At 36.9% G+C, this 17,098-nt stretch overlaps 1 protein-coding gene across 2 annotated transcripts in view; it reads right to left on the minus strand.

Moving 5' to 3' along the window:
• Positions 1–17,098, minus strand: part of Pds5a (PDS5 cohesin associated factor A) — a 122,200-nt gene that overhangs the window by 56,482 nt on the left and 48,620 nt on the right. For both annotated transcript variants that reach the window (XM_076546345.1, XM_076546346.1), the window contains exons 7-13: positions 16,035–16,115; positions 13,108–13,248; positions 11,484–11,599; positions 10,727–10,821; positions 9,763–9,908; positions 4,781–4,932; positions 3,332–3,445 (exon numbers count right to left, since the gene is read on the minus strand). In XM_076546345.1, coding sequence (XP_076402460.1) covers positions 3,332–3,445; positions 4,781–4,932; positions 9,763–9,908; positions 10,727–10,821; positions 11,484–11,599; positions 13,108–13,248; positions 16,035–16,115 — 845 coding nt within the window. The remainder of the gene's footprint in view (positions 1–3,331; positions 3,446–4,780; positions 4,933–9,762; positions 9,909–10,726; positions 10,822–11,483; positions 11,600–13,107; positions 13,249–16,034; positions 16,116–17,098) is intronic.

Raw genomic sequence — 17,098 nt, forward strand, 5'->3', positions numbered from 1 at the left:
CAATATCCTCAAGGGTGTAATAGTTGCACTCCTATCTTTTTAGTAAACAACAGCTCTCTAACTACCATTGTCCTTCAACAGGAAAGACAATCATGCCTGGTTCTAGAAACCTAGCCAGGTTTGGGGTCATAAAAATAGTATCACCACTTTGCTAAACTGGTATAATTCCTAACTGTATTCTAAATATTTATTCCACAGGTAGATGTAGCTCTCATCCCTCATCAAAGACACTTCTTTCTGAAACAGATGGAGTCCATTACAGAAAATCACAATCAATCAAAATGCAACACCAAGTTATTATTATTGTGACCAGCCCTAATTCACCTATCTAAAACATAACCATGGTAACTAGGACTCAGGGAACATCAGACAAGGGAGTGGAAATATCTTAGGAGGCAGAGGACCAGGAAATCTGGGGAGATTGTACCTCTCAGAGCGGGCAGGGAAGCTTTACCAACAGTATCTCAATAGGCTGCCTAAACAAGCCCTGGAAAGGACACCGCTAATAGACACGTGAACACTGGAGAGTGAAACCTCAGGGCCTCCCCTGACAAAGAACTACGAGCAACGAAGAAAATGTCGAGAGGGAGGAAACCCTCTCTCTAGAAGGGAGCCCAGGCCAAGGGCAGTCCTGAAATCACAGACAGGAAGTAACGACAAGCAGACTCAGCAGGCTGTGTTTGTATATTTAGGCACCTGTGTGCACACGAGTATAACGCCCCACATTAAGAAGTAAAGAAAAAGAGACCATGAATTAAAGGAGAGGCAAGGAGAGTGGGTAAATAAATGGGTGGAGGGAGGAAACGGAAGGAGGAAATCATGTAATCATAATTTAAAAAAAAATTAAATGCCAGGCTAGGGAAATGCTCAGTGGAAAATATTTGCTATATACAAATAAAGACCTGCCTTCATTCATATCCCAGTATGCATAGAAAGCATTAATCCATGTTAATAATCCCAACATTCTATTGTGATATTTTATTTGTGCTCTAATAAATAAAATTTTCCTGGAGATCAGAGGAAAAAGCCAGCCATTGTAAGTAAACACAAGTCATGCAATGTCAGCACATGCCTTTAATCCTATCACTTGGGAGGCAGGAATCTGTCTGGGTCTATGGGTGTGGCCGCACAGCCGCCTTAAATTCCAACATCAGTTAACCATGGAGGTCTGTACAGACAGACAGAAAGTGACAGAACTGGATAGGAAGAGGAAGTGATGTAGCTAGACAGAGAGCAAATCAGACAGCAGAACAGCAAGGCATACAGGCGTGGGTAGATAGGAAGTAACTCGCTTTTGGAAGCTGCAGAGTTGGTGAGAGGAGGCTGGCTGGTGGCTCTTCCTATTCCTCTGATCTCTCTCAGGCTTTAACCCCAATTTCTGGCTCCGTGTTTTTTATTTCATAAGACTGTTAAGAAATGCGTCTACATCATATGATGAAACAGGAAGCAGAAACAGAAGAATCCTTGGAAGCTGGAGGGCTAGCTAGCCTGGCATATGCTAGGTAAACAAAAGATCATGTCTCAAACAAGGTGGAAGGCAGGCAGTGAGCCCTGTACTGTCTGCTAAGGCCTACATCCATGCTGCTGCGCATCTGCACTTGAACACATGTACACACACTCACACAAAGACTGAAAAATTAAGAAGAATTCAAGTGTCACCAGGTAGGGTGGGGCATGCCTGTAATCATAGCACTTAGTGTCAAAGCAGATAACTGTTAGTCTGTGTAAGCCTGGGCTACAAGAGACCCTGTCAAGACAGACAGGGAAAGAAAGAGATTACCTACCTCACACAAATCCCCTCCTTATTCCAGCTGTCAAGAGCACTTCTAAGAATTATTGTGTGACTTAGATATTTACAAATAAAGATAAATGGAGGACTGACAGGCAGTGGAGTACTTGCTTAGCAGGCACAAAGCTCTGTGGTCCCTCCCTAGCACTATATAAACTGTGTTCAAAGTGTGTGCTGTAATGCCAGCATTACACTTAAAAATTAAAGGTCATCCTAAGCTACATAGCAAGTTAAAGCCTAGCCTGGGCTACAAAAGACCCTGATGAAAGGAAGGGAGGATAAAGAAATATAAATTGTATCAATGGATAGCAGGATTTAGCCAACTAAAGGAGCCTTAGCTTCCACCATTAAGCTTTTAAAGAATGATGAATAACTGCTGCAATGTCTCAAGGTCTTAGCATTAGCTTGTGGAATTTCTAATGAAAAGGCATAATCTCAATCCAACAAGAAAACACTGGAAGAACCCACACTGAGGCCAAATTGTACAAAATAACTAAACAATATTTATGCAATACTGTTCTAAAAAAATGTAAAAACTAAATATGTAATATGTAATCACAGATGGTGTAAAACTCATCCCTGAGGAATACATGGAAAACTGAGGAAATTTAAATACAGTAGATTATTGTATAATACTAAATTAAAACTTTTTTCACAGATTTTATTTCTGTGTATATGTCTGTGTAAATATATGCTGTGTGATACAGACAGTTGTAGACTGTCAGATGTGGGTGCTGAGAACTGAACTGGAAGGGCCACAACTGTTCTTAACCACTGAGTGACCACTCCAGCCCCAAAATTTAAACTTTTAGTCATGTAAAATTATGTAAGAGAATATTTCTGTTCATACTAAACAACTCTGAAACATTTAGAGGTAAAGAGCACTATATCTATAAATGTCTCTCCAATCATTAAGAAAAACACACGTGAGTTTAGAATGAACAAATGACAAAGTCAAAAGTGGTATTACCATGTACTCTGCCATTTCCACAACTTTCTCATCAATCTGAAGTTGCAGTGTTTTATGCATTGTGTCTGATGATTTAACGAAGGCCTTGTGCATGCCAGCATGCCAGGTAAGACCTCTACCTACCAATGAATTTTAACCCAAGTCCAGTTGTGGGTTTTCTTTTTAGTTTTTTTGAGACAGGGTCTCTGCAGAACTGTGGCTGTCCTGGATCTCGCTCTGTAGCCCAGGCTGACCTCGAACTCACAGAGATCCACCTGCCTCTGCCTCCCCAGTGCTGGGATAGAGCCGCCATGCCTGGCACCCCAGTCAACTTGTATGCTTGTCTCTTTTCAGTCAAGATGGAGTATCTTGGTTAGCATTAAACTCAATACGTAGCCAAGGCTGGTAGTTTAAATACCCATACACATCAATCTAGACACAACTGACTGAATACTTGAAACTGTAATACTGACATCATTATCAAAAGTGCATGAACACTCAAACACATACATACTGACACAGACATGCATATATTAAAAAAAAATAAAAAAGCCCCACCTAGAAAATACATGAGACATTGAAACATAACTTACTTTACAGCATTTGGATCCAAGCTAGCATATAAATAATATAAGCATTTCATTCTCTCTTCAGTTTCCAGGTTATGGGGAACAAGATACTGAGCAAAGATTTTCTCTACCAAGAGTCTATGGAAAACAAACACACACAAAAAAACAAATATGCTATTTAAGAGGTGATAACATAATTTAACCATTTTGTATAAAGTCACTACACCACTGGTGAGAGCTATGTGCACATAAATCATGAAAATCTTCAGTACACAGTCACTCTTTCCCTTGGGAGACTCAGTAAGTTACTTTACATCTAGTTTGTATTTGGAGCCTATTTCATTATTTGTCATAAAACATTTGTTCCAGGATGCTTGAATGTTACTCCAAAGTGAAGGGTCTCACACTGTAGCATTGGCTGGCCTTTCCAGTGCTGGGATTGGGATTACAGGTGTGAGCACTGGTCCTGCTTATTCTCTGTCAGTTTTGGGAGAGGAGAGATTGGTACTGTTTCTTTAAAAAAAAAAAAAAAAAAATAGACCAAGTTTCACGTATCCCAGGCCAAGCCTGCTTTAAACCTCTGCCTAAGCCTTCGAAGTGTTGGAATTATAGGTGTGTACCATCAGCCTCATTCTTAAACACAAGTGTTTGGCTGTCCCAGTTCATCTTCAGAAGGCTGAAACTACAGATTACAAGTAGCACTAACAGAAAGCTATAATATCAAGGACAGCTTACTCTCTTTCCTTTTTTCTTTTTAAATCTTTTTTTTTTTTGCTAATTCTCAAGAAAACAATTAAATTCCTCTGACTGTAGTTCAGTTTCCCCATGCTTTCATGTAGTTAAAACAAGAGGATTTCTCATATTACTTCCTGAAAATATGCACATGACTTTTCTTATCTCCAGTCTAAATTTATTATTCAATATCACTAGAATAAAATAAAAGAAGAGCTCTTCATTAACCAATGCAATACATATATCCAGTGATACATAAGTCATCACTCTAATTCAACAAAACATTGCAAAATATTTCACAAAAACCAAGTATTCACATAATTTAAAACTAGAATAATAAGTAACATTCAAGAAATGAAAAAAATTTCTCTACTGGTTGCAGCAGTTCTGCAAAAATAACCTAATGAGAGAGGCTCCCGAACATTGCTTTATCCAGACACTCAGCACCTAAATCCACATGATAGCCCCTCAGGAGGCATTGCTGCTCCTCCTCATTGGTATGCTGAACTACATACAAAAAAACAACAAGAGACAGAACGCACATTTCAGTATCTGTCCTGCCTCAGTCCCAAGTCCACACTTTACTACTATAATGCTACTTACAATCTTGGGAAGACTCATACTTAAACACCCTATGTACAAATATACAGAAAATTATTTCTATATTTAGAAATGAATTATATGAAAATTAAATAAAGTATTTAAAAATGAAAAGCAGTTTTAATAAAATATTAGACTCACTTGTCGTCGATGCTATTCTGATAATAGATGTGAAGAAGTTTGTCCTTTATCCAGCTGACTTTCTCTGCAGCTTCCTTTCCTGCTTCACCATGAAGACAGTATTTCTTATAAAGCTGAGCCAGACCCATCATGGCTTCTTTTCTTACTCGCCACTAGAAAAATAGCACTTATGAGATGAGCCAGACACCAGAGCTATCTTCCAATCGACAATCCTGCAAAAGGCTACGCTAGGCTACCCAGCAGCTGGGTACATTCACAGCAGCACAGTGGATCCTCTCAGCAGCAGCTCTGCCCAACTGTTTGACTAACCATCTGACAACTCTTCCTGCTAAGGTATCAGCTACTTCATAAATTTAACAGGGCAGCACTAAGTGACCTACCAATTTTTTTAGTTCTTCCTCAAACCAAGCAAAGTACAGATTTCATTCAATTTAATTCTTCAAATATTGATGTGAATAGATGGTAAAAATAAAAAGTGTAAATTAAATAATTTATTCTATACACAAAAGGCTACAATGCTTTAGTTCTTAATCATATATCCTTGAGCTTAACTGTGATTAAGAACAAAGTTCAGTATCAAGAATTCTGGAGGGCTAGAGAGATGGCTCAGTGGTTAAGAGCACCAACTGCTCTCCCAGAGGTCCTGAGTTCAATTCCCAGCACCCACATAGTGACTCACAACCACTTGTAATGAGATCTGGTGCCCTCTTCTGGCCTGCAGGGACACATGCAGGCAGAATACTATATACATAATTTAAAAAGAAAAAAAAAAAAGAATTCTGGAAAAACGAAGTTAAGAACCTTCTTGCTTATCTTTAGTAAACTTCCTCACTTTGTAGATTAAAGCAAATAATGGGGCTAGTGAGGTGGTTCACTTGCTGCCAAGCCTGGTGACCAGATTTCAATCCTGGGAGCTACATGAACTCCTCAGATGTCACATACACATACATACATACACCAATAATAATAAAAAAAAAATTCTTAAAAAAAAAAAAAAAAAGAAAGTATGGGGGGTCTAGGAATGTAGCTCAGAAGAGTGCCTGCCTAGCATGCTCAGAACCAAGATTTGATTCCCATCATTGCTCACCTAGAATCCCAACACCAAATGGGTAGAGACAAGAGAACCAGAAATTCCAGATCATCTATAGTGGTGATAGCTAGCCTGTCCTTATTTATTATTTATTTACATATATGAGTGTTTTGTATGCATGTATGTATGCATACCAGAAGAGAACATCAGATCCCATAGGATTACAGTTATAGACAGTTGGGAGCTGCCATGTGAGTGCAGGGAATTGAACTCAGAACCTCTGGAAGAGGAACCAATACTCTTAACCACTGAGCCATTTCTCCAGGCCATGCATGGTAGTGAACACTTTTAATGCCAATATTTAGGAGGCAGAGGCAGACTGATGTCTGTAGGTCTGAAGCCAGCCTGGTCGAGTTTTCCAGGACAGCCAGGGCTCCAAGAAAGACGACGTTTAAAAAAAGGGAAAAAAGAGCCGGGCGGTGGTGGCGCACGCCTTTAATCCCAGCACTCGGGAGGCAGAGCCAGGCGGATCTCTGCGAGTTCGAGGCCAGCCTGGGCTACCAAGTGAGCTCCAGGAAAGGCGCAAAGGTACGCAGAGAAACCCTGTCTCGAAAAACCAAAAAAAAAAAAAAAGGGAAAAAAGAAAGCTTTGTTTTAAAAATGGGAAGAGAAAACATTTTAGTTGATTTTAAGTCCGTATTTTCTCTTAAGTTTTTTAATAATTTTGTTAGCTTTCCAAATGTGTGGAATGAAACTCAGAAATGTGAGCACTGAAATCTAAGATTATTTCCTGTTCCCCCATTTTCCAGAAGAAAAAAGTGTTAAAATGAGGCAAAAAAATAACTTGAGCCGGGCGGTGGTGGCGCATGCTTTAATCACAGCTCTTGGGAGGCAGAGCCAGGCGGGATCTCTGTGAGTTGGAGGCCAGCCTGGTCTACAAAGCGAGTTCCAGTAAAGGCGCAAATCTACATAGAGAAACCCTTTCTCAAAAAAACAAAATAAACAAACAAACAAATAAATAAAATAACTTGAGATCAAAATCCTGAACTAAAAAATGTATAGTAAATGATATGATCAGATCATGCAGCCAGGTGGAATAATTTATTTACCCTTTTCTGAAAATATGAGATAAACATTAATAAGAGCAGTATTTTTTGCAAAGGAAGAAATGTCACACTAGCCATCCATAGCCTTGATAGGTAATAAGTCAAGGAGAAAGAGGAGATTTAGTAATGTGAACTCACCACAACATGGGAATTTAAATTTAGACAAAAACAAACAAACACCAACCCACAAAAGTTTTAATTATTGACACCATTAAACATGTTAGTGTCCTTTTCTTTTTCAACATCTTTCACGTGAATATTTTGAAAATAATTAGATAAAGACCACCTCTGGTAACATGTCAAAACATACCGACATACTCTGAAATCACACCTAAATTATGCAATAGTTTTACAAGAATGTCAAATGAACCAGTATACAATAAAGCAATTCGTGCTTTAAAAAAAAAAAAAGACTCTTTCTTTCTTTCTTTCTTCCTTCCTTCCTTCCTTCCTTCCTTCCTTCCTTCCTTCCTTCCTTCCTTCCTTCCTTTCTTTCTTTTCTTTCTTTCTTTCTTTCTTTTTTTTGCTACGGGCCGCAGGAATATATTTTAGGAACTGAGCTGGCTATGGCAAAGCTACTACCTGAAGGGATCAGGGAATTCCTCCAGAGGAAGCCAAATTCCAGGGAGCTTTTGGTGTTACTTGGCTTGTTATATATCAGCTGTCTTCTGTTATGAAAATCATGTGTGCCTTCAAGTTTTCCCAATTAACTTTTACCTAAGAAGGGCTAACAGTGTGGACTGATCACTCTCTGGACATATACAATCCAGGTATTTGGAGAACAGCCTCAGGAAAGGCTTCCTTCCCCCCAGCCCATCCATTTCTCCCCTTTCAGCACTGGAATCAGATATCTCCCTTAGCCACATTTAAGGACTAAGAGAAATAACATTCCAGACTACCACATGCTCGTCTCCTGACTTAAGGTAAATTCAACAAGGAGACACCATCCAGGTCAGGTGAACCTTAAGTAACAGCATTATACAATTTAGCTTGGAATCTCCTTTCTTACAGCCTTACTAACTTTATAGACCTCTAACTCCTTACCTAACCACTTCTTGGAATATTTAGATAACCTTCTGCGCTGACAGCTATGCTCACCAGAACCCCAGTTCAAGCCTCCCTGTAATTATTGTCATTGGCAGCATCCGGCCAGGACTATCCCCAGAAAGAGGATAGTACCTTATCAGAGATACCTCTGTACTCTCTAAGAACAGACTACCCATCTGAGAAGGCCTGGCAGATGTGCCAATTAAGCTTAACTTCCTCCTTTCCCAAATCTTACTTCTAGTTCCAGATCTCCCTTTAACTATCACCAGAGGCATCTAGCTGTACACAGGTTGCCTAATGACCAAGCACACTTTCCCCTACCCTGCAGAAAAAATGGCAGATAGCTTGGACAGATAGGAGCCACAGGAAAAAAGACAGTTTTATTTTCTCCCATTGACCTAGCAACTTATAGATTATTAACATTTTCTACCAATCACGTTTAAGATTATAGTTGAGTACATAAGATCCCTCTTCTTAGATATTACCTGAATTTAGCCTTTAGTTAATTTATTTCCCCATTAGTCACTTCCCTCTGGGGTTGCAAATGATAATTAACAATTACTGCCCCTCTATGTGATTCTTATCACCACTGTGTTTGACCCTGGAAGCCTGGCTTTGCGCTGCCAAGGGATTACTGCTTGTAAGTGTATATATATACCGGGACTCCCAGGGCACAGGAAGACGGAGAAGATTTGGAAGAATAAATGACTGGACTAAGAGCTCTGTGTGCTGAGACATTCATAGCTCTCTCTCCTGAGCCCCTGGGATGTGTAACATTAAGGCTGGTCCCTCTAATACTATACAAGATTTTTTCTTTTGGTTTTTTGAAACAATGTCTCTCTGTGTAGTTCAGGCTGTCTTGGAACTCACTCTGTAGACCAGGCTGGCCTTAAACTCAGAGATCCCCCTGCCTCTTCCCACCCAATTAAAGGCCTGCGACACCACAGCTGGCTAAGTCTGTCTCTGTCTTAAGGCTGACTCAACTCTTCTTCAGTAACTACTATAACTGTTCACAGCACAACCCTTCCTTGGCAGCCCACATTTCTAACTGCATCCAATGACAGAAAGAGCAAAATAACTAACCACAGAACCATTTCTGCTCAGCATAGCAGGCATTGTGCAAACCATACTCTCTTAGGAAATATATTCTTTTAACTACATGAATGACAGATCCAGCTAAGTCATGCAAAATATAAATAACAAGTAAATGTACATAACCAATGACTTGCCTTTTGCAGAAATCAAATTATTTCATTTACCTATTTTTTCTTTACATAAGAATACTATAAGAAAAATCCATTCCCTTGGAGCTGAAGAGATGGCTGCTCTTCCAGAGGACCCAGGTACAATTCCTAGAACCTACATGGCGGCTCACAACTGTCTGTAATTCCAGTACCAGGGACCCAGTACCCTCACATAGACATACATGCAGGCAAAACACCAATGCACATAAAATAAAATAAATTATTAAAGGAAAGAAAAATCCATTCCCATAATATGATAAAAGACTGAGAATCCAACATACTTACTCATAAAGATAAGCAAAGACTATGCATATGGAGGCAGGCAGATCTCTGCAAGTCTGCAGCCAGCATGTTCTACAAAGCAAGTTCCAGGACCTACACAGTGACAACCTGTCTCCAAAAGAAGTGTGCGTACACGAAACATAAAAATCCACAGTTGTACATTTAGTGTTATTCTGATTATCCAAAGAAAAGCTGCAATTGGTATTATAATACCAGGCACACGTGTCAAACAGTTTGAACACAGTAAATCAAGAAAGAAATCCCAGAACTTACCCGTTTATCTAGTGTCCTTTCCCTGACAAAGCCAAGTAACTGATCATTTACAAGGGTAAGGTCTCTTTTGGCAGCAGTTATTATAGTAACAATGACATCATGACGAATGGCTTCTTCTGGATCATGTGACCTAACTTTCAAATATTCTATGATTAAAAAGGAAGAGTTAAGCTATATGTTAGTTATAAAAGTGTTTATGATTCAAAATGATAAAAAGACAAAAGCTTTGTCTGTATTAATGTTTAAAAAATAAAGGATGAAGTAAAATTACCTATAAGACATCACTAAGTAGCCTTTACTACTCCCAATCCTATACTCATTACTTCAGAGCACATCTTAAATCACTGTTTTGGTAGAAGGTCAAATGACAACACAGGACCAATTTTACAGCATGGAATTTCATTTGTAAATTAAAAAAGAATACAAATGTTCATAAGACAAATGATATATATAAAATCATATAATAAAGAACATAGAATGACCTTTACAATTTCTAAATCAATTATAATACAAAATCAAAACAAAAAGGTATTTCTTCTGTTTTTAATAAGTAACAGCATGTTCATGGAAGCTTTTTATGTGCTACTGCTAAATAGGTAGGTTTAAATACTTTAAATTGAATAATGAAAAGTTACAATCTAAACTAGAAAATAGCCTCTTTTTTATGCACACATTAGGTATGTTATTATGTTTAATGATGTAGGTGTGCTTTGTATCTAACTCTAATGTCATAAGGCTTACATTATCTCAACATATGATTTCTAAAAAAAATTACAAATGACCAATACATGAATGTTTATTTTATTTTACAAAATTTTATCTTATTAACAGGAAATAATTTCCTAGTCCACAAAGTAGACATGAAGCCATCCTAGAATCAAATTCTTTTTGGAAACTAGAGTTAGGTACTGGCCACATCTGAAATGTTTTGTGAGCAGTATTTGTAATAAACCAGGGAGCTTACCTGTGAGATCCTTTGCTAAATCCGGGTGGTTCATCAAACAGTGACTGGCAAATTTCACACTTTCTAATCTCACAGGAACATGAATATCATTAAAGCTAAGTAGAAAAAGATTGCTAAATATTAATAAGGCAGTATTATTTTCAAATAAATAACATGAAAGTGTTTATAAATGACAATGATTACTAAGTAGAAACTGTGTTAATTATACTGATAGCTAATGTGTTTTATGGAAAACACAGAAAACTGAGCGTAGTAGCCCACACCTTTAATCTGAGCACTCAGGAGGCAGAGAAAGGTGGACAAGGACAGTCTGGTCTACAGAGTGAGCTTAAGACAGCCAGAGCTACATTACAGAGACTCGGTCTCAAAGAAAAGAAACAGAAGGTACATAATTCTATAGAAACATTTTTGCAAACAGTATGTGCTTACCATGCTGAAACAAAAACTACCATAAACATATTATCCAACTCAGACAACAAATTTTACACACCTAAAATTATTAAACTTGAAATTTTGCTACAAAATAAAAAATACTTAGAACACACCACATACTCCACAGGACACATTCATGCATAAAGTTTTACAGTGAACAAATAAACTTCCTTCATAAATACTTTGCTCCACAATTTATTCTAAAAGGAAAATTATAACACAGACATCAACAGAACCAACAAATATCAATTAATGTTTTGGTATATGTAATCTTAATCAAGTGGACTCTGAGACCATACAAAATTTGAAAGTTACGCTTTCTTACCGCCCGAGAAAACACTGCCAAAGAGGCCGATTCTGTGTTGCTAAATCTGAATCTTTAGAGCCGAACAATTTAGCTAGAAGCCGAACCACAGCTAATCGCTCTTCACCATCGTTGCTCTACAGAGAAAAGATACAGTGAAGAGAGGTTGCACTTTATTGAAACTATTATGATGAACAACATGAAATATTACAAGCTTTTGTTTACTTTGAGAAATTTTGTCTGATTCTATGTTAGATTACGTGGCTCTCTGACCTTCTTACATCTTCCCTATTGCTAATTTATGCCTACTTTACAACTTATTTGCAAATGATACATTGACTATAAAGACTTTGTACAAATATAAGCATTGTATTAAATCTTTACATTGTCTAACACTTCAAGCAAAATAAAACAATGTTGAGCAATAACAGTGTTTAGTACATCCAAAATTTACTAATCCAATTTAACCTTTTAAGAAAAAAATTAATGTCAAACAGTAGAGTAGAAGGAAATTTTGTATTACGTTTGAGTGACTACATTTAAAGATGCATAGTTATTTCAATTAATGTGAAATTTTACAACTATAAATTAACTAACACCAAACTGCTAAGTTGACTGTAAAATTTCATGTTTCTCAAGTGAATTTGGAATGGTCTTCTTGTGTAAAATGGTTTCTTATTGCTGATACACAGACTGATCTAAGTTACAGTAAAATATTATCTCATGGATATAAGTTGAACTGACAATATCCATTTTAATTAATGAGTGGAACAAAGATTAAAAATTAAATCTTTTGCCGGGCAGTGATGGCGCATGCCTTTAATCCCAGCACTCATGAGGCAGAGGCAGGCGGATCTCTGTGAGTTCGAGGCCAGCCTGGCCTACGAAGTGAGTTCCAGGAAAGGCACAAAGCTACACAGAGAAACCCTGTCTCGAAAAACCAAAAAAAAAAAAAAAAAAAAAATTAAATCTTTCATTCTATTGGACATGATAAATTTAATTCAACAGTTATATACATTTCGATATATTTGACGTTGAAAATTATAAATTTATAAACTCAAGTTCCCTGCCAGGTTCCACCCTCCTGAATTCTTAAGGGAAGTTCCTTATCTGTGTATCCTGCATAATGGGCGTTAATAACTTAGATGCAAGATTGTAAAACATTGGTAGAGCAAACTTCTGCCCTCCAGGGTTCTCCCACTGTGCTGTAAGCCTGTATTTAAGACGTCCTCCCTCCTTCAATAAACAGCATTCAGCATTAAATAAAAAAAAAAATTCTACATTAATAGTTTATCAATTATTTTTCTAATATTATTTATATATTTAGTGTATGACTGACTGTATGAGCATCCTAATATACTGATTTGGCATAACAATGATTAAACCCATTACTTATACAATAAGTAAAATTAATTTAGTATCTACTTAAATATGAGTATTATTTAATATCAAAATACTGGATATTATAAATTTCAAAAACAACACTAATTTTCTATCTCTGTGTCACTATGTTTATCAGCAGATAACAACTATGCATGTTGTGATGTCATGAAGCTAAGATACACTAAACTCGTATCTCGTTCCTTTCTAATTAGTGAAAAAAAAAATCTTCAAAACACACTTTTTCCTGTAAACCTAACGGTACCTTCAGTTTGAATTCCAGCTGTGGCATGACAGACAACAATAAATGAGGATCTATAGCGAAAAGTTCCTGAATCAGATCAAATACATGTTCAGACAGATCACTGACTGACGATCTTCCCAGCACCAGGACTTGATTGAAAAACTATAGGAGACATTACAATAAAAAAAAAAATGTGTTATTATACTTGAAAACAAAGAACAAAAACAAAAACTCAGTCAATTTTCCATAGATAGACATGCAAAGAAAACTGTGACTAAGTGTTACATGTATAACAGAAAGGAACGACAGATTAGCCACTGAAGTACTAACATATAATGACAGTCACCTAAACAAGAAAAACTTTCAAACATTACCAAATCATGAATTAAAACACTGATTATTGGCTGTGTTTCAAATAAGGATATCATTTCTGAAAACCTTCATTTTCATCAAAATAAAAGAATTTAGACATCATGTATAATTCATTATATGGACACTTACAAAGCAATCACTCAGTAGTGAAAAAAAATTTAAAGTCTCAATCTGATTTCTAAGTTATTCTATTTTTCCTCTAAGTTCAGTAACAAATATTTTAAGGTAGGCTTTAAGTTTGTGTGTTCTTTTGTTTTATATATCTAGTGGAAGTCAAATACATTTTGACTAGGATAAAAATAAAGGTTGAAGACACAAGTTAGATGATAATTTAAAAATGGTTCAGCAATTAAAAGAATGCATTGCTCTTGCAGGACTCAAATTTACTTCCCCAAAATCTATAAGTGTGGCTCATAACTGCCTGTAACTCTACTTCCAGGTGATGTGATGCCATTTTCTGACCTTCTCCAAAAGAAATTAATCGAACTCATGAGTACCCCCAGAGAGGCTTGGATACACTAAAAGAATAGTGGAGGAGAAAAAGAATATTTAATATCTAGAGTACAAAAAGTATCACAAGTGACCTACACACACATCATATATATATATGAGAATGTTTGCTACTTTTTATAGATTTCATTTATGTGTCCATTATTCTGAGTATATGGCCATGGAGGCCTGAAGACAGCATGAATCCACTGGATTTAGAATTATAGGCAGTTGTTGTGTGCTGCTACACATGGGTGTTGGGAAGGGAATTTTGGTTCCTCTGAAGAGCAGCAAGCACTCTTTACCACTGAGCCATCTCTCCAGCCAGGAACTAGATTTCAAAATGTTAAAAACACAGTTCTATGCAAATCAGCATTTGGTTCTGACATCACAAAGTTATATGTATTTCTTTAGAAAGCAAGATAAATTATGAGTCAGAAAAATTTTCATGTTTAATATGGGATCTTTGAAAAGAATAAAAAGTCTTAAAATAAAACCCCATTTCAGCAGTCAAGAACACTGGCTGCTCTTACAGAGGATTCAGGTTACATTCCCAGAACTCACAGGGGCAGCTCTCAACCATCTGTGACTCTAGTCCCAGGGGATCTGATACCCTCTTTTGATCCCTATTGGTACCAGGTACATACATGGTACACAGAAATACATGTAGTCAAAACACCTATACATAGAAATTAAAGAATATATGTATACACACAAATAAGCATGGGATGATACTTATGGAAATGTATCTGAACCTACTAATGGTTATTTCTGAGAACTGGGAAGAGAACATTAAAGTTAACATATCAATTCTTAATTTAATAACAGACATAGCAATTTTATACAATTTAAATTAATACTTTCTTGTTTATAGGGAGGTAATACCACAATAGATAGTGTGGCATTCTCAAAGATGACCTGTAAAGGAAAACACTGATAAAACCTCTAATACAAGGCAATAAGGGAAGTGAGTATGTGTCAACTTATATCTATTTGTATTATTAATAAAAAGCTAAAATATAGAGCTAGACATAAAAGACAATAGATGTGCATGACTAAATTTGTACAAGAATTACTATTTTAAGGTAGCAAAATTATAATTTATTTATTTATTTATTGAGACAGGGTTTCTCTATGTAGTTTTAGTGCCCATCCTGGATCTTACTCTGTAGACCACAGAGATTCGCCTGGCTCTGCCTTCCCAAGTGTTGGGATTAAAGGCATGTCCATTACAGAAATTAATTTACACACATACTTGTAAATGTGCATGTGGTAGGAAAAAGGGGTGAATGTCAATGTTTTTGTTTTGTTTTTCCCCCCAAGATAGGGTTTCTCTGTATAGCCCTGGCTGTCTTGGAACTTGCTTTGTAGACCAGACTAGCCTTGAACTCACAGAAACGCGCCTGCTTCTACCACCCAAGTACTGTCATTAAAGCCATGCGCCACCACCATGCAGTTATTAATAAATTTTTAAAAATACTATTTATAAGGCTAAAAGCTGCTCTCAAACCTGATGAGCTTAGTTTGATTTCCCAAAACATGATGGAAGAACAGAACTGATCCTAAAGGTTATCCTCTGACTCCCAGCTCCCCATAACACACATCTTTCACTAAAGAAGAAACAGTTTTAGAAGAATGACCCAGAAGACACAAAGAGAAAAATGTATACAGATAAAGACAGATCTCTGAGGCCAGCCTGATCTATCTATATAGAAAGTTCCAGGCCAGCCAGGGCTACATAATGAGACCCTTTTTCAAAAGGAAGGGAAAAGATACAGAAACAAAATGAAAGTTTCACATATTTGGGAGGGATATGACAACTGAACACAGATGCAGAAGAAGGGGTGGAAATGTGGAAATGTAGTCAGATTTTAAAGTCATTTCTATCACTTGTGCCAGTTGAAAGACATTTTATAGTTTTGCTACATTTCTCTAATTGTGGTCACATTTACATGTGAGTTTTTATATTTTATTTGAATAAAACTGTTTACATAAGAAATATGTCTGTATATGAATGATTCTAATCAATCTACACAATACCCCAAGAATCACAGAATTCTGAAATAAATGTATACAGAAATACATACATTGGCAATGCATGCTTCAATAGTCTGGACTGTCCTTTTCAACAGGACTTTTGCAAGGTCGAAGGACTGTTTATTTAAGTTCTGAAAAACAAATCATATAAAGCTACAAATGAATTGGTGAACTGATGAGACAGAATCATTTCAACAGTTAAGTACTTCAAATCTACCAAAATATGAAAAAAGTTAAGTGAATTCCATTCAAGGTTTTACACAGCAGGTACCAGCCAAATGAACTCAACAAATCAAACACTATAATAATTCATTCGACAGGCAGCCAAAGGTTCAACCTATATAAAGCTTTCCTGAACTAAAACAGATGTCAAGGCTTTTGAGTTGCTATGTTAACCAAAATGAACTCACTACATATATTATCCTAAATACATGCTCCTTCCCCAACCCAAATGCTAACTTGTTCACTGTTGAATCAACGTGTCTTTTAAGAATCATCCTGGGGATGTGATTCAGTGGTATAGTAGACCAATCATCTAACATTTATGAGGGCCTAGATTCAAATTCCTAAACCACAAACAAGAAAGAGTAGGGAAAGCACTGGCTGGCCTGGAACTTATACATCAAGCTGGCTTCAGAGATCTGCCTGACTGTTTCCCAAGCGAGTGTAGTAAAGGTGTCTCACACCCAGATCATGCTTCTGAAATGATGATTGCTATGCTTCCCTAAGTCCTAATGTATGACAACACATTAAAGGCTCTACGAAAGATGGTGGCCATGGCAATATTTAAATTTTAAAAATTTATTGAGAAAATTATTGTTTTAAAGAACACTTGTCAACATCTCTCTACGATGAAACAGATTTAATCTTATTCATCTATTACCTCTCAAAAAGAAACTAGAAACACATTTCTGAGGCCCATGGCTGACAGCATTGGCCTCTCTTACAGAGGATAGGAGTTTGATTCCCAGCACCCACATAGTGTCTCACAACTGTCTTTAACTCCAGGCCCTTTTCAGGCCTCTGTGGACACTGCACAGACATATATGCAGGTTTAAACATTCATACACATAAAAAAAAGCAAATAAAAAACTTTTAAATATTTTAAACAACG

This window comes from Peromyscus maniculatus, chromosome 10, assembly GCF_049852395.1.
Source record: "Peromyscus maniculatus bairdii isolate BWxNUB_F1_BW_parent chromosome 10, HU_Pman_BW_mat_3.1, whole genome shotgun sequence".
Lineage (NCBI taxonomy): Eukaryota > Metazoa > Chordata > Mammalia > Rodentia > Cricetidae > Peromyscus > Peromyscus maniculatus.